The 17,447-nt window shown below is 34.9% G+C and overlaps 4 protein-coding genes across 7 annotated transcripts; 3 read left to right on the forward strand and 1 right to left on the reverse strand.

Moving 5' to 3' along the window:
• Positions 1–3,104: 3,104 nt before the first annotated feature.
• LOC107938345 (uncharacterized) lies at positions 3,105–8,591 on the forward strand. The gene is made up of 13 exons (XM_016871466.2): positions 3,105–3,355; positions 3,478–3,799; positions 4,355–4,532; positions 4,621–4,670; positions 4,757–4,849; positions 4,929–5,017; positions 5,235–5,313; positions 5,561–5,643; positions 6,026–6,104; positions 6,216–6,936; positions 7,251–7,328; positions 7,460–8,108; positions 8,232–8,591. The coding sequence occupies exons 1-13, from the start codon at positions 3,324–3,326 to the stop codon at positions 8,371–8,373; spliced, it is 2,595 nt and encodes an 864-aa protein (XP_016726955.1). The 5' UTR covers positions 3,105–3,323; the 3' UTR covers positions 8,374–8,591.
• A 61-nt stretch (positions 8,592–8,652) lies between these two features.
• LOC107938346 (protein TAB2 homolog, chloroplastic) lies at positions 8,653–10,711 on the reverse strand. Its single transcript, XM_016871467.2, has 5 exons — positions 10,175–10,711; positions 10,005–10,074; positions 9,499–9,670; positions 9,173–9,316; positions 8,653–9,023 (listed from the first exon to the last, which is right to left on the reverse strand). Exons 1-5 carry the CDS (start codon positions 10,654–10,656, stop codon positions 8,764–8,766), a joined length of 1,128 nt encoding a protein of 375 aa, XP_016726956.1. The 5' UTR covers positions 10,657–10,711; the 3' UTR covers positions 8,653–8,763.
• A 698-nt stretch (positions 10,712–11,409) lies between these two features.
• Positions 11,410–16,773, forward strand: LOC107938347 (tRNA-dihydrouridine(20/20a) synthase). 4 transcript variants are annotated; one of them, XM_016871470.2, is made up of 14 exons: positions 11,545–11,686; positions 12,029–12,066; positions 12,144–12,266; positions 12,376–12,502; positions 13,050–13,177; positions 13,292–13,361; positions 13,464–13,566; positions 13,733–13,850; positions 13,977–14,058; positions 14,529–14,590; positions 14,729–14,801; positions 14,895–14,978; positions 15,233–15,313; positions 15,601–16,773. In XM_016871470.2, exons 3-14 carry the CDS (start codon positions 12,232–12,234, stop codon positions 15,766–15,768), a joined length of 1,131 nt encoding a protein of 376 aa, XP_016726959.1. In that variant the 5' UTR covers positions 11,545–11,686; positions 12,029–12,066; positions 12,144–12,231; the 3' UTR covers positions 15,769–16,773. The 4 variants fall into 4 exon arrangements, with proteins under 4 accessions (XP_016726960.1, XP_040930302.1, XP_016726959.1 ...); XM_016871471.2 differs by lacking the exon at positions 12,029–12,066 and having other exon boundaries at positions 11,410–11,686; XM_016871469.2 differs by having other exon boundaries at positions 12,029–12,266.
• On the forward strand, positions 16,230–16,769 carry LOC107938348 (photosystem II 5 kDa protein, chloroplastic). Its single transcript, NM_001426012.1, has one exon. It carries the CDS (start codon positions 16,317–16,319, stop codon positions 16,632–16,634), a length of 318 nt encoding a protein of 105 aa, NP_001412941.1. The 5' UTR covers positions 16,230–16,316; the 3' UTR covers positions 16,635–16,769.
• Positions 16,774–17,447: the final 674 nt, after the last annotated feature.

Raw genomic sequence — 17,447 nt, forward strand, 5'->3', positions numbered from 1 at the left:
ATATCCTCGTTCGCTTTCTCCTTTCCTTTCTTTGATGACATTTCCGATGCTACGTTAGCTACGGAAAAATTAACATTTGAAATCATCAATGTATGTTATTTAGTAATACACTCTTTTATTTTTTATATAACTTTCACATAAATTCCAATTTAGTCCTATCACCATAACCATACATTCTCTTCAAAATTAGTCTTTTATTTTTCATTCCATATCTATTTTAAGAAAGTTCCAACCCTTAATATTCAATATAAAACATAAATTCTGAAGTTCTTTCAATTTAATCCCTACTATGTTAAAATTTATCTCTCTTTTTACAATTCAATCCTCTTTCCCCTTCTAACTTGAATTCCTATCAAAAGAACTTATAATTCTTAAATTTATTCAATTTAATCAACATTTAAAAATTCACTAACTTTCTAATTTTCAACATAATTCATGTAAAGTTTTGTCTTGGGATTCCAAAAACATTTAAATTACAAGAAAAGAGGTTAAATTGACTTACCAATCAAGCTTGAAACTCTAAAACCCTAAATTTTCCTTTTCTTTTTCTTTCCCTTTTTCCTTCTTTCTTTCCCTGTTATTTGTGCCTTTCTTTTTCTTTATGTTTCATTTCTTTTATTTTCTTTATTTATTCTTATTTAATCAATGGATTATAATTATATGATATAATATAATATAATTAACTTATAATATAAGTAAATACTTAATAATCATACACTTATACAATTTATTTTAATCCCACATGTATTTTACTATTATCACACACTTGTCACCTTATGGTCTAATTGCTATTTTAGTCCCTTAGCTTTTCTTTAGTCTATAACTAGACATTTACTATTTATGCAACCTAGTCCTTTCTCCTAATTATTCTTAATTCAAACTAAATCACTAAATTAAACTCTAATTAATCACTCAACTATTATCCGTAAATATTTCTAATAAATATTTACAAATTCTTTTTACGGAAATAATGACTTAAACCTTCAGTTTTCGATGACCGTAATTGTCGGGTCATTACAAATGTAGTCAACAAGACTTCAAAAGGGATGTGACTCAAGCTTATTAATTAGAGTCACAATGATGGAAACTCGACTCAGCACTTGATAAAGTCAAATCTTGAGTTCAATGAGACAAAATACATCATTAGTATGTGACTGTTAGCACTATAAATAAATCCATTCTAAGATTAAACTGCTAGGTACCCATAATGATAAATAATGGATGAGTAATGTACTCTTAATGGACCCATAACATAAATATGTTAGAGTGTTATAATTACAAGAACATTTTTTATGGGATCTACCTATGTCAGTGTAAAGTGTGGCCACTTTTAGGAGCTCAAGGGCTTGGTTTTAACACTCATGAAAATAAGACAAAAACACATGGTCATAATAGTGTCCCTAGATACTATGCATTGATTGGTGTTGAAATTATTGTGTGAGTCTGTAAGATGTGTTCGGTTAATCAAATGGAGTAGTTGGTACAAAGCTTAGTTTAGCATGAAATTTTGATTAACTTTAACATGTTTTCACTAAGTGAAGGTTCAATCGTAAGACACATTCATTTATGCAAATTGATTTGCAAGATTATCAAAATCTAAAATATTTTGAAAATGGGGGGAAATTGTTGGAACATTTTCAAATATTTATAGTGTTCCAATAATTATATATGAAAATGTGTAATATCTTTTGGTTATTGATCAAGAGTTATATCATTTGATTTTTTACAAAGAATTATAACCATACAAGCAATATTACTTAAATAGTTATGAGATATTAGTTGAATAATTTTGTCTTTTAAAGATGTGATTATTCAGAAAAGACATTTATTGAAAGTTATGTCTTTATAAAGAGACATGATAATTCCTATAAATAGGAGTGAAATTTCATTTGGAAGATATACCAAAAAATTCTAAAAGTTCTTTCTATCCTTCCTCCATATTCTACTATTATTAAAATGCTCTATAAAAAATTACTGTAGAATTTTTTTTATAGAAATTGATTTTCTTGTTATACTTTGCTCAGTGCTTAGTGGACTATTTTCATCTGTGCAAAACGCAAATAGTCACCAGGTTTCATTGTATTCTCGAGGTTTATTTGCTTGAAACTCATTTACACATCAAGCATAGGTGGGGGCGAATAGAACCTTAAAGATAATGGCTTGATACATGTGTTGGAGCCTTATCCTATTACTTCATTTTTCTATTTGGGTTGTTGTTCATGTTTCGTTTGTGTGTTTAATATTTTCCTTATCGAAGTTTCGCATTAACACAAATTAGGTTCTTTGTCACCATTTTTGTTAGTTTTTGCTGGAACTATAGTGACGGTTGATCATAGATGAAACCAACATGAACTCGGGGAGATGATTTTAGAGGTCTGTGCAAAGATTTGCATTTTGGTCCAGCTAGTCTTTTGCGTTGGAGTGGAGAAGGAAAACCTTCGACGAGAATTGATGCTAACAGACCCGGAAGTTAAGGTAAGGGAATGAGGAGTCATTGCCACATCAATCGCTTAAATTGATGAACTAAAAAAAAATTAACGGCCACGTTAGCAGTCGTTAGTGTTTTAACGGTTCTAGACTAAAACAAACAAAAATGATAACTCGAATGACGATTTTATAAATTCTTAAAGTCGAGTGACCATTTACGTAATTTACCCTAACTTTATTTAAACATTAATTGCAATTTGTAGATTATAAATAAATATTAATAACTCTTGAATTTAAGATATTATATTTATTTATAATTAATATATTTAAATAAAATTATTAATATTAATTTATAATAAGTGTTTCACCATTTTTTATTTTATTTAATGATAAAACATCATACTATTATTCATGAAATTATCAAATATTCTCCCTTGGTAATTTAACTAAAAAATATTTAAATTTACTAAAAATCAGATTCGGCACAGAATTATTTAATATTGAAAAAACGCTAAGCCAACTTAAAGTAAATAATCCATGGATTCAGAAGCTGACATGGTGGATTATGATTGGTCTACTGAGATCGTAAAGTTTTTCACGAGATACCAAATTAGCCGGTTTACTTTGATCTAACTCGAGGGTATGGTAACCCCCATCATCTCCCTCGGGTTAAATTCAAACCAAACCAAACCAGATTTCACAAATCAAGAAAGCAGAGCTACACCCTAACGTCGCCGAAAAATAAAAATAAAGACCCATTTTTTTTTAATTTTTCTTAAAGTTGTTTTTTTTTTAAATTTTAATTATTATTTTTTTAATTTTAATAATTTTGGGAGCGAGATCGCTAAATCTCTCAAAAACTCAAAAAAAAATTCAAAATCCCAAAATCCCTCACTATGGCCTTTCACGTAGCTTGCCCAATTACATGGTACAATATTTTTTTTTCATACACTAAAAGGAAAAAAAAAAAAAAGGGGGCCTTCTATCTTTTCTCACTTTGCTCTCGAGAGCTTGTTGTATTAATGTTTATGGTTTCTCTTTGTTTTGTAGTCGGCGAATTTGCTTCTGTTCGCTAGGGTTTCCTCGGAATCTCCAGTCTACAAACTCCAAGGATGGTTTCTTGCAGGAAGTGGTTCAAGTCCAGGGCTTCTTGAAAGACCCCTGGGGCGTTAGGGTTTCTCGAGAGGGGACCGTGCAGGTCCCCGTACCTAAAGTCGCCCCGGTTCCTGCCGGGGATGGAGGCGGTGGCGGCGGCGCTGATTCCTTGGAGGAGTCGGCTCAGGCGAAGCGATTCTCGCTTCAGAGGAAGGCTGCTGCCGCAATGGTGGCGGCTGAGGATTATGCTAGGAGGGTTGAGTCGGGTGATATTTCGGTAATTTTCTTGCTTTTGTGTCTTAATTTTCATTTTGGGTTTCGGTGGAATGTAGTGAATTGTGAATTTTGTTGTCATTTAGGGGTTATGATGTTTAACTTCAGCTACATGAGTGTTTATGTTGGTAAATTTTGGTCATATATCGATTGCAAATTTTTATGCTCTATTTAAGTTTTATTTTGAAGTCTGTTTGGGTTGGATTCTGTTTTGGGTGGTTCGTTTTGTACTTAATTCAAATTTAAACAGTCCATATGTTTGTCTTGTATTGATGTCTGTATGTTATAATCTGAGTGATCCATGGTTTTGACTTCTGTAAACCTTGCATCGTGTAGTGAGCTCAGGAATACTGTTCTTGATTTTGAGGTAAATTAGAAAGAAGGATTCAATATTGAGTTGGTTTTGATTGGAAATAAAACTTTGTAAAATGATAACGGGAAAGGAAAAAGTAAGGGTCCTATGCTGGAATTGGTTACTATTCTATGTAGTATTCCCCCTTTTTTTTTTTTTTTGTATTTGGGCTTTCCAAGAAGTGATGAGGTCCTATTTACTTTACAGGTTGCATTAAAAAGTTCTGCTCTGGACGAGCAAGGTCAATCTAACACGAATGTAATGTGCCGCATGTGCTTTTTGGGTGAAAATGAAGGAAGTGAGAGGGCAAGAAGGATGCTCTCTTGTCGAAGTTGTGGCAAGAAGTACCACAGGAGCTGCTTGAAATCTTGGGCTAAACATAGAGGTACTAAACATAGAGTTGGTATAATTTATTGTGCTGTTATCTTATGCTACTGCTATAGTGCAGTCTTATGCATTTGGCATAATTGTAGATCTGTTTCATTGGAGTTCCTGGACGTGCCCTTACTGTCGAACCTGCGAGGTAATTTGTTATGCATATTAGTACACATTTGCACCCTATTATTTTCAAATTCTTGGTTGCACCCATTGTTACTGATCTTTCTTTAGGTGTGCCGAAGTACTGGAGACCCAACTAGACTCATGTTCTGCAAAAGGTGTGATGGTGCATATCATTGCTACTGCCAACATCCGTCGCATAAGGTTGGATGTGCATTGCTTGCGCTTACTTTTATACCTCGATTACAAATAGAATGGCTCACAGAATCCCTGGATTGTGCAGAATGTTTCTTCTGGGCCATATTTGTGCCCTAAACATACAAGGTGTCACAGCTGTGGATCCAATGTCCCTGGAAATGGTTTAAGTGTGCGGTATGATTAGCAGCCAATAGAAACGAAGCTTTTGCACTGAAAATTTCTCCTTTCTATATAGATTTATGCTTCAATTTTCTTCTTAGCTTTTGAAACTATTTAATATGCCATTTTTGTTTTTAGTGCTTGCATAGCTAATGATTTTTCCTGACCTTCTTGAGAAGCATTTCTTTAGTATTAATAATATCGATATCTATTTTTTATATATATCTCACAGGTGGTTCTTGGGATACACTTGTTGTGATGCTTGTGGAAGGTTGTTTGTGAAGGGAAATTATTGCCCTGTATGTTTGAAGGTAAATTCCAGTTTTCTGGTTATTAATGGTGTTTAGGTGGTCTGATTTAAGGTTTACATACCCCCCTAGCGTAGAGAGTTTTGAATGAATCTGTTCCCTAAAAGTTGTTTCTTCAAATGAAAAAACAAGAAATACCGGTATTCTGAACTATTTTTATTTATTGATTATATTAGCCATGTGAACTCTCTCATGCTTCATGATTTTCTAGAAAGGTGAACTTACTAGGCATTGTGGTACAACTTTACAGGTTTACAGGGACTCTGAATCAACACCCATGGTCTGCTGTGATGTTTGCCAGCGTTGGGTGCACTGCCACTGTGATGGCATCAGGTTCCTTTCTACCTTTGTACTTTCAAAGGATCACCAATCTAATTCTTCTATGTTATATTGTTTATTTTTTATTTAACATGTTTGAAGAGGGCAGTTGCTGTCATATTATGTTGAGTTTGACACAAACAGAGGCCTATGTCTTTTTTGATGGATCATCTTTTCAACATGCATCAAGTCCCGTGGTTTTTTTCCTTTGTAAATATATAGCGTCAAAATAAGTGGTTAAATTTCTTAAGATTTTTGTAAAATGCTCTGCATGAGGTGTTTCCTTTTTGTAAAAGTTCTAGTACTCTAGTGAAAGAAGCAAGTGTGCCTTGTTTCAGCTTTATAATAGCCACACAAGTTTTGGATACTTTTTATTTATGAAAGAAATATTTTGCAGTGATGAAAGATATCTGCAGTTTCAAGTAGATGGCAATCTCCAGTATAAATGTGCAACTTGTCGTGGAGAGTGCTACCAGGTAGCTTTGCAGTGCAGGGTTCCTTTCTCCCTCTTGTTTTCTTCTTTCTCAGAAGGGAGATAGGCAAAGAATTCTTTTCAACTTACAACTGCTGTCATAATGTTTTACCAGGTTACAGATCTTGAGGATGCTGTCCGAGAGCTTTGGAAGAGAAGAGACGTAGCTGATCAAGATATGATAGCTAGCCTGAGAGCTGCTGCAGGGCTGCCAACTCAAGAAGAAATATTTTCCATCTCTCCATATTCAGATGACGAGGAAAATGGTCCTATGATGCCGAAAAATGAATTTGGGCGTTCCCTGAAATTCTCTCTTAAAGGGCTTGCTGACAAATCACCGAAGAAGAACAAGGAATATGGAAAAAAATCTTCAAGTAAAAAGTATCCCAAGAAAAAGGCATACCAAGCATCTTTCATTAGCAAAGGAGAATCTCAGCTGAGTTTTGAGGGGAATCAAGATGTACAATCTCAAGGATACGGCTTGGGTGAGGACAGGAACAATGAAGTTGCGTCTCAGATAAATGACGGACAAGATATTTCTTCTCCCGTTGCTGGAATTTGTTCTACCAATCAGCCAGGGGTTTTGAAACACAAGCTGGTAGATGAGGTGATGGTTAGTGATGAAGATAGAACATCTCGTGTTATTAAAATCAAAAGCAATAAACCACATGATTTAGGTCGTGGAGATGATAATGGAAAACATAGTAACAAGTCAAAGACTCTGAAAGCTAAGAAATTAGTCATAAATCTAGGTGCACAAAAAATAAATGTTACCAACTCCCCAATGTCTGATGCTTCAAGCTTTCAAAGAGATCAAGATGTGACTTCATACAATGGTAAGGCTTGACTTATTCTGTTTATGATATCACTTGCATTTGTACATGTTCACATATTAAGATGGTCATATTTTTCTTACAGTCAGCTGTCCATTTCCTCTGATGTGCTGTCAGTGTTAAGTCCTAGATTGCTACTTGATATTTCTAGTTGCATCAAAAGATCTTCGTTTAGGTTTTTCTCTGGCCCATTTTTTTGTCAAGATTCTACTTATAGAATGTACAAGATAGTGGATGACATGCAATAAAATGTTTTTTCTCTGGTTTGGGTGTTAACCTAAAAACTATTCTTACTTCAAATATTTGGCTAATATCAGGTGTTCAAGATGTAAATCAACATAGAATTGGTGACAAGTTTCTAGATCGGCATGATGGTACTGCTAAATCTGGTGATGGTAATATAGCTATCATGATCCATTGCTTTGGTGTTAAAAAGTTTCCATTTTTTGCTGGCGTTGGTGACCAGTTGGGAGGTGTTTTTTTCAATGTTCCCAGTTGAGACAGTACAAATGTTTTCTGTTTGCAGGAGATGGAGTTGATCGCTCTGCCAAGTCAAGAGGTGTGAAAATAACTGGGAGAGAAGGAAATTTGATTAAGTTTGGCAAAATTAGGCCTGAAGCTTCTGAATTGAGGTCCAAATTTGGTGTAGCAAACAGTTCTGATGGATATGGAATTGGTCCACTCGAACACACACGAATTCCCTCGGGCAAAGGAAGCATAGATGGAAATAGGCTTGCTGCTGCTCCTTCAGGTGAGGTCTCCACCCTAAGAGGGGGTAAGGTGGTGTCAGGAAAGCAGTTGGAAGACAGAGCTAATATGTATGGTGAAAGTTGTGAAGATTATGGTCACACACCTATTTTGAACTCTTTGCCAAAAGATCCCAAACCATCTCTTAAGTTCAAATTGAAGAAACCTGTTCTTGACAATCAGAATTCCCAGGCTCATTACGATGAGGAAAAGAGTTCTTCTATAAAGGGCCAAAGGTCAAAAAGAAAGAGACCATCTCCCTTCATGGAAAAATCATTGTTTAATGAAGATGAAGATGTTAATGTCACACAATCACATCAAGACAGTTTAATGGATGGCATGATGGATGCTAGTTGGATTTTAAAGAAGTTGGGAAAAGATGCAGTTGGGAAGAAAGTTGAAATTCATCAGGCCTCGGACAATTCATGGTAAAGTTTGGCTATTGCTTTCTATGTCTTTTGCAGAATTCATTATTGAATTTGAGATTGTAAGATTGTTTTAGACACATTTCCAGAATTAAATCCATATTTATTTTGATATTGAACAAACAGGCATAAGGGTGCCGTTACTGACAGCATTGAAGGCACATCCACATTAGCAGTCAGGCTAGATGATGGTAGACTGAAGACTTTGGAACTTGGGAAGCAAGGCGTTCGTTTTGTTCTTCAAAAACAAAAGAGATCAAAAATTTGAACCTGAAAGGCCTAAGTTGTTCTTAGCGAGTGGATTTGTAGAGATTTTTTGTTCCCCCATTTTTCTAATTTGGCAGTGCTCTTATTTTGTACTGATGTTACTTTATAGCATAGGCATTTTGTTTCAGGCAGTTAAAAGTTTTCTAGTGAAGAATCCAAGGCTGTATGACGTTTTCTTATTGTAGTGGTTGGAATGGAACCGTCCAATTCTCTTTTACACATCCCATCCTTCTCAGCATCTAAATTCACTTTTGTTACCTCTTTTTGCAGCTCATCAAACTTGAAAAAAGAACTAATTGGTTATAATACTTGGAATCAATAATCAGCAAAACATATTTTGAAGTTTAGAATCAAAATATAAGTGTGCATATTTATTTCTTCAAATTGATAATTATAAAGGGGGTGGGGGCAAGTCCAACAAGAGCCAGAAACCTACACAATCATCAGAGTCCAAGTCCTCTTGGATGGCAAGGAAATGTAATCCTCCACATGCCTTCTTTGCTGCTTCCCAAGCTTCAGCTTCACTTGTAGATGTCGGAGTTTTCTTGTAGGTTGCATAAACGTAACGAGTAGATATTCCAACGGATAGGATCAAGCAACTGCGACTGGTATCAGCCTCTACTGAACACACTTCCAATCCATTCATCCAAGCTGCACCAATGCATTTTCGTTCACCCTTAAAATTTAGTTTTCAAGAAAAACCCCATAATTGAATTGTGAAGCCAATAATTGAGAAACAAGCTTCCAACAGCTATTTCTAATGGTAAAGGAGGAAATATTGAAAGAGATGGTAAACCTGCCTGCCAAAGGTTTTGCACGTGAAGAAGCCACTGCAAGTCCTGGAATCAATGTATTGTCATCAACTTCAATTCCCAGCAAATCCAAATCTAAACCAGCACCAAACACGAACCTTTCATCCAACGACGAAATCTCCTCTCGAATAGCTACAACGGAACAAGAGAAGGGTGTGAAAAGGGAGCAGGGTACTACTAACATTTTAGTTTAGAAATGAAGACATTATCATCTTCTTTGACGCAAATATTCATCCAACAGCTAAATAACAAGAAAAACAGTTCCAGGGCCTTGTAAATGCATTGTTTAACGCCATTAGATGTGAAAGATATACCTGAAAAAGGTAACTGGACAAATGCCCATTTTTCTCCAAATAAGTTCTCTGGAAGTTCCATTGGGAAAGGGTTATCTAATGCCAAAAGTGGCTTGGAACCTTTTTGAAAACCAGGATGGCGCATGTATATAGTCTCATAACGTTCTTCTAACCAAAGAAGCAGTGACAGACACTGAAAAAAGGACAAGAACCATTTAACATAAGTAACATTATCATGTTTGGAATTAGAAGCTAAAAACTGAAGTTAATAGGTTAAATTTTACAAAATCCTCTGCCACAAACATATTATCACATGGCTAATTCTTTCCACGTAATAATCACAAGATATTTTAGTTAATAAATTTAACCATTTTTGCTGAAATTTCCAAATTCAATGAGTATATAGGGAATAATAAATCTGCGCATAATATATGAACTGATAGCAAAATTTGGCTGGAAAACAAGCACCTATATCCACTTCTCTTGTACCCTTCAAGAATCTTTTAAGAGAAAGATTCAGAACTCACCCGTTTACTAGGAACAGGCTTTATGCCAAGCTCTTTACATGACTTTGTAATTATGGTTTGCATTTGTGACCTATAAATCCAAGAAGAACAAAAATCAATTAAGATAATTGAGTATGCTAACAATATAGTAAATATTTGCATATATGTTACAAGAAGATTGTAAAATTGACCTGAAGAAGCGGACTTTTTCTGGCAAAGGGACACCTAAATCCTCACTTATGGTTTCCATAGCATCTTTTAAAGTAACACTATTGATAACATTGTTGGGAAAGTACTTGGTATATTGAAGTGAAAGCGAACTGTCACACACTACCAGTTCCCATATCTTCTTGCCTCTAATATCTAGAATCGGCCTTGAGCAAAAATCCAGCTCCCACTCCGTAACACTCGAGGGATCGGTCTCCGAGTCAAGGTAGCTCAATTCTGAAGTTGGGTCGTCTTCTTCAGCGTCATCAAAAGCTTCTTCAGGCACTGACACTGAGCTTTCGGATATGGAATTTGGTTTAAAACGGTGGAGCTGTGGATGGGTTTTAGATGGAAAAAGGAATGGTACGTTGTTGGGTTTTGTGGAAAAGTGGGATTTGGAGAAGGGTTTGTGGGATTGGAGAGATGGGGATTTGATTCGTGTGGAATTGAAGCTTAGAGTTGCCATGGAAAGGCAGTGTGAAGATGATGGCGGGTTTTCAGTTATAGTAGAACGTGAACCACACATATATCTGTTGGCAGAGATGGGCTGAGTTTTTGGATAGAGCAGCAATTTCAACTTTGGGCCAAGAGCTTAGCCCGTTTAAAGGGTTAATTCACACAAGATATCCCCAATTTATTGCTAAAATTCTAAATTGATCCTGAACTTCAAAATGTTCTAATTGTCTTTTAGAATATCGTTATTGTATCAATAAAATCCTTCTATTAGTTTAACCATCATCTTATAGGATAAAAGAAAGCTTGATTATAACATAGTGTATATTTAAAATGTATTGATCAAATTGTAAATGTGTGTACCTTTCAGGAGTGCGGTTAGAAATTTTTTTAAGGTGGATTGGTATTGAAACATAAATTTTAGAAAATTAAAGTGTGATTTTATCACGTATTAAATTTTTATTCCATCATTTTTAAAGAGAATGAAAATATTTTTGGTCATTTTAAAGGGCCAAATTACAACTTTATCATATATTAACTTTTAATTTTATAACAAGTGAGAGGATTAAAACAAATTTTTTTACCTACAAAATGGACAATTTAAAAACGATGTATTAAAAGAAAACATATAGTAACATTAAAATTTAGATCGACTATTCTTCTTTTACTATTAAATCCAAACTATACATGGTTCTCACCTGTTTAAAATTTCCTCCACTTTAAAGTCATATTTGATCTACAAAATAACTTCCAAACTGTTATGCTTACAAAAGTATTATTCATACTTTAGTTTGAAGTTTTGAACCAATTTGAAATTTGAGCAATAGTTTGGGGACATTTAATAAAATTAACCCAGTTCAAATAAAAAGGGAAAGAAAAAGAATAGGCTTTAAATGGCCACTGCTTCATTATGTGAGGATTGAACTGAGGAGATCTGAAGTTTGGACACTTCTATCTTTTTCCTCGGCTCCTCCTCCCTGCAACGCCTTCCAGCAGCCGACTGTTAAACAACAAACAAAACCCAAATCTCCTGTGTAATGAATGTAAGCTTTTAGTCTTTCAACATCTTCATTTCTTTCATTTTTTTAAGCAGTTAGTACCATCGTGTGTGTCGTCGTTTGCGTTCTTCAACTGTTCGATTAAATGTCTCTTAGAACCCCTGTCTTCTAAAGTTACATATGTTTCCTTACACATCAATTGTTTCATTTAAAAACAATACATGCATATATATGCTAGTTCGTCTATTTTTCTTAGTTTGGAGTTATTTTAACAAAAAAGGAAATGGAAATTTAACATAGTTTTTGTCATTAAGTGCGCAGTAGCAAAAGTTTATAGCTATTGCTGGTATAATTTGAATGTATGATCTAGCTTCCTTTAATGGATAGGTACCTAGAGGAGCAGCCTTTGTCTGGTTAAAAGGATGGTGAAGTTTTCAGCTTATTCTTTGATGATATCGTCATTTACACCTTTTCATTCTATTATCCTGAAAAACCCTCGCAGATTTTCTAGAAATATACCTTTCAACCATTCAACTAAATCAAGGGTCACTTCTTATTACCAAAACGTTCAATTACATACAGAAGGCGTGATGGGTGCTAGTCGCTATCTTCCTCCTCTATTTAGGTACGTAATAACATCTATGGCTTCCCCCCACCTTGTTTCCTTTTCTTTTTTTTTTTTTTGCTTCAAACACCGTACGAATGAGAATGTATTTTTATTGTACGGTTTGCAGCATAGCTCCCATGATGGAATGGACTGATAATCATTATAGGACTCTTGCGCGCCTTATCTCCAAACATGCGTGGCTTTACACAGAGATGCTTGCTGCTGAAACTATTGTTTATCAACAAGGGAATCTGGTAAGTTAGTGAAAGAAACATTTACATTTGGTAAGAGTATTCTTTTTTAACCATGTTTTCATATATCAGTTAGCAATCAAATGATAATTGGTAATTTTTAGCCATTCACATGACTTGTTTTTGGGAAAGACAAGGAAAATATTTTGCTTTTTTTGAAGAGTTCTTATTTTTTTCAAGTGCTTTTACTCATTTTTATAATTTCAAGTTTAAATTTGTACTAAATATGCTTTATTTTATGTCTAACTATTGTAATAGATGTGTATTAAATAAGCTTTTTTCTCATGCTATTACACTAGTAACTACACGAGGCATTAGTGTCAGTAGTTGCAAACCTGGCATTGGGGAATCTTGAATCGAAAGCCCTTGGATAAAATCAGAACACCAATAAAGATGGAAAGAAAGCAGTGGAAGTCTTAGATGTATTTTGGATTTCTCTGGTTGTTTTTGGTGAACATGTGTTGAATGCTGAACTTTATGCTTGCTAGTGCTAAACTGTAAACTGTTAATAATTGCTGATCTCTTCATTTCAACTTTGTTGCGTGCTCAGGACAAGTTCTTGGGATATTCTCCTGAACAGCATCCTATTGTCCTTCAAATTGGTGGGAGTAAATTAGAAAACTTGGCAAAAGCCACTGAACTTGCTAATGCATACAACTATGATGAGATTAATTTCAAGTTTGTACCATTTCTTTACATGATTTTTTTCACTTTCCTATTGCTTTGCATTTTTTTCTCATTAATGCATTTTCTTTTCTGTGTTTTTAATTATTGTTCTTGCCCCAAAACCAGTTGTGGGTGTCCTAGCCCAAAAGTTGCAGGGCATGGGTGCTTTGGTGTGCGTCTTATGCTTGATCCAAAGGTTTGATGGCAATGCTTGTAAAATTCTAAATGACAAGCTGATTAGAGAAGTTTTTCTTTTCCAATGTGCACTTATCTGTTCATTTTGTACTTACAAGGAAAGTTTGTTGGAGAAGCCATGTCAGTCATTGCTGCCAATACAAATGTTCCTGTCAGTGTTAAATGTCGGATTGGTGTTGATGATCATGATTCATATAATGAGCTCTGTAAGTTCTTTTGCCAATAATTAGCCATATAACTGAAACTAAATCTGATGATTGTTGTTGCGTTTCCTTTTTGGTAGTTAGGAAAGGATTGTTCCAGTCATTGTATTTAGTTCTGACAGCTTCATTGGATGCTTTATTTTTCTTTCTTCTTCTTTCTCAATTTCAGGTGATTTTATCTACAAGGTTTCTTCCCTATCACCAACTAGGCATTTCATCATACATTCACGGAAGGCTCTACTAAATGGCATTAGCCCGGCTGATAACCGAAGAATTCCCCCACTAAAGTAAGTTTTTATTGTGCTTCTTATTTGTTTATATCAAACAGTTCAGTTACCTTACCTGTTCATCTAAATTCATATACCTCTATGTACAAAACGAGCTGTTGATAACTTGCTTTTCTCTGAATTCAGATATGAGTTCTATTATGCACTCTTGCGTGACTTTCCGGACTTGACGTTTACCATAAATGGAGGCATTAATTCTGTTGTTGAGGTAAACCTTTTTCAAAACTGTATCTCTTTAATGATAATTAGTGTCCTCTGTTGTTATGTGGTGATGCCATAAATGTTATGTTGGGATCGGTTTCTGTTATTTCTCATACTGTGGTGAGAATGTTTTCCTTCACAGATTCAAATTAAAGGAATTTTGCATCATTTCTTTTTTGGATCTTATTACTATCTCATTCTGCCGTTAGTAATTACCATTAAATAACAGATGTTGCGTCCTGGAAAATTGAGCTTGACATTTGCTAATTGCTTTACCCTTTGGAGAACTGATAGGGAACAGAAACCTTCTGTTGAAAAGAGAAATATTTTGTTTGGATGGCTTAGAGTTTAATTGGCTTTGGGTCTTTAACCACCTCTGCCTTCTCTTTGGCATTGCTACCATAACTCTTGTCAGCGCTCTGATATGTGCAAAAAAAAAATCTATATCTTATTATCAATGGACATTTAAAATTGTAGGCAAATGCAGCTCTAAGAGAAGGAGCTCACGGTGTTATGGTTGGACGAGCTGCATATCACTAGTATGTATAATGCATCTCTTACTTTTTGCTTTCTATTAAGCTTTTGTTTTCCCATATTTAGAAGTCCTTACCCTCTAATCCTCTATTTTTGGCTAACTCGCTATTAGCTGACCGAAAGATGTTGGTTATCTTAAACAGCCCCTGGCAAACTCTGGGACATGTTGATACTGCAATATATGGTGCACCAAGTAGTGGTATTACACGCCGCGAGGTAGGATAGAAGATTGCTGCCCTTGATTGATGCATTTTGCTCAAATTTGTTATTAAGTTAATATCCTCTTATTGTTTATATCTCTACTTTTAGATCCTTCAACGATATCAAGAATATGGAGACTCCGTTCTGGGAAAAGATGGAAATAATAGACCTAATATCCGAGAAGTAGCGAAGGTAGGCAGTTTTGTCAGTTTTACAACATCATTGCATTTCTTTTGCTGATTATGGGAAATTGATGCTGTTATTGGCAATTGCAAATGGTTTTCAAAACCTTCAAAAATATACTGTGTTATTATTATCTCTATTGATGTTATGTTCTATTTTGGTCTGCTCATGTTTCTGGTTTATTTACGGTTTGTCTTGAACTTAATATAGCTTTTTTTTACCCCCATTACCTTCAGCCATAGTGTATCTTAATGAATCTGCAGCCTCTACTTAACCTTTTTTACTCGGAGCCTGGAAATGGTCTGTGGAAGCGCAAAGCCGACTCCGCTTTCATGCATTGCAAGGTATGAAAATTGTTGCAAACCTTCTTACTTCTACCTTCAGAGAGTTGGTACAACTTTGGGGAAATGGTCTGAATAGTTTTATCCTAGAAAGAATCGACAAAACTCTGCTACTCAATGCAGATAAATTTTCTTTAGCTTTGATCATTTAAGGGAATACACTTCATTCATTAGTTGAAGTAGCTTCCTGAAACTATGGATCCATAAATTTATGATTGGGATCCTTAAGTTCTTATACAACTCTCGCAAACTTTTATTAATGGCTGCTGACAGAGTTTTTGTTATTGCAGACAATGAAATCCTTCTTCGAGGAAACACTTGTGGCGATACCTGATTCAGTCTTGGATGCACCTATTGCTGGTGGAGTACCATCTGGTCGTGAAGATCTTTTTGCCAATGTACATGATTTATTGCCACGCCAATATCACGCGAGAGAAGAGGAAGCATTGTATGCTTAGATTTATAATGTCCTAAATTCCTCAGTTCCAATTCATATAATCTCAAATTACAATTTTTGTAGAATACGGCCTAATTGGTTCCATGTATGTTGAATTCTAAATTATATAAATGGTTAATTCAAAAGGTTTTGTTGTCACTCTATATGATCATTAGAATCTCTTGAATATTTTTCATTTTTCGGTCACTGGTTAGCCCTTTTTTTGTTTTGTTTTTTCCTCCACATCCATTCTTCACTGGCCTGCCTTTCTCTAGCTGCAAAGGGTTATCTAGAGGGAGAGGCAGTTGTGTTCTCTACATTGTTGGCCCCAATCCATTTTTGTAAAATGGGTACCACCCAATAGATTTTAATGGCTACCACAGGTTTAGAACAAAGATAATATGAATGATGTGGCACTCAAATATTGGTCCAAAATTTTCTTCTGATAAGATCTCATATACGGATGCTCCATCCTCCACCTCATTTTTTTTTTCAGCATCTTTCTAGACTTAGAAATTTAAGCTAAAAAGGCCCCTCCATATTGGCACCTAAGAAGCACCTGCAGGAAAAATGGCATCCATCACCATGACAACATCATTCCTTAGCACCACTAACCTCACAAAGGGTTCTCCAAGAATTACCCAGCGGAGACTAGTGGTTGCCAATGCTGCTAAGGGAGCTCAAGTGGAGAGTGTCCAGATGAGCGGTGAGAGGAAAACAGAGGGCAACAATGGCAGGAGGGAGATGATGTTTGCAGCTGCAGCTGCTGCTATTTGCTCGGTTGCGGGGGTTGCAACGGCGGAGCCTAAACGTGGTAGCGCAGAGGCCAAGAAGGCGTATGCTCCTGTTTGTGTTACTATGCCAACTGCTAGGATCTGTCGCAACTGAGGCAGTGCCACTGCACATTGCTCGAGTGCCATGAGACTATGCTTGTTATGGGCAGGGGCTGAAGGATGTAATTTAATAATGCTTGTAATTTTTCATTTTTATAATTGAGAAACCTAATTTAAATTTGTGTTTTTCTTAATTGTGATGATCACATATGGATGTTTTGATTTGTTCCATTTTCATCTTTCTTATCTGGTTTCCAGCCATCAGGCGTTTACTCCATTGTCCTCTGTTCGGAAACTAAAGGCCTAATTATGATTTTAGTCCTTTTTACTATACTGAAGTTTTAAATTTAATATTTCCATTACTTTAATTTTATAAGATTATTTGTAAGCTGTAATTGATAATCCCTGTGTGCGTTAAAAGTGATGTGAATTTTAAACCTCAGTTATGGTGTATTAATCAAATATCATCTTTCATAAAAAAAAAGTTTCTTTTACTGTTATTCAGTCCTATTTTAATGCCAAAAGAAAATTCAATCCTAATAAATTTACATGTTAGTGCTAATGGAATGCTTATTTGGCTTCTGACTGTTGATTGTGTCAGAATTTGGGTTGGAGCATATTTAAGCGTGATTTTTTTAAAAAAAATATTAAATTATATAAAAATATTTATTTATAGAAGTTACATGAAAAATGAAATTAGTATATACTAAATATAGTTAACGTATTTGATAAATGTAAGTTTTACATTATGATTTTTTTTTATTTTTATCTTTATTTTTAAAAAATATTTCAATTTTAAATGAAAGATACTTAAAATATAATATATAAAAAAGTAATTGAAAATATTTTTATTAATTGATAATTTACT

Source organism: Gossypium hirsutum, chromosome A08 (genome assembly GCF_007990345.1).
Source record: "Gossypium hirsutum isolate 1008001.06 chromosome A08, Gossypium_hirsutum_v2.1, whole genome shotgun sequence".
NCBI classification, from domain to species: domain Eukaryota; kingdom Viridiplantae; phylum Streptophyta; class Magnoliopsida; order Malvales; family Malvaceae; genus Gossypium; species Gossypium hirsutum.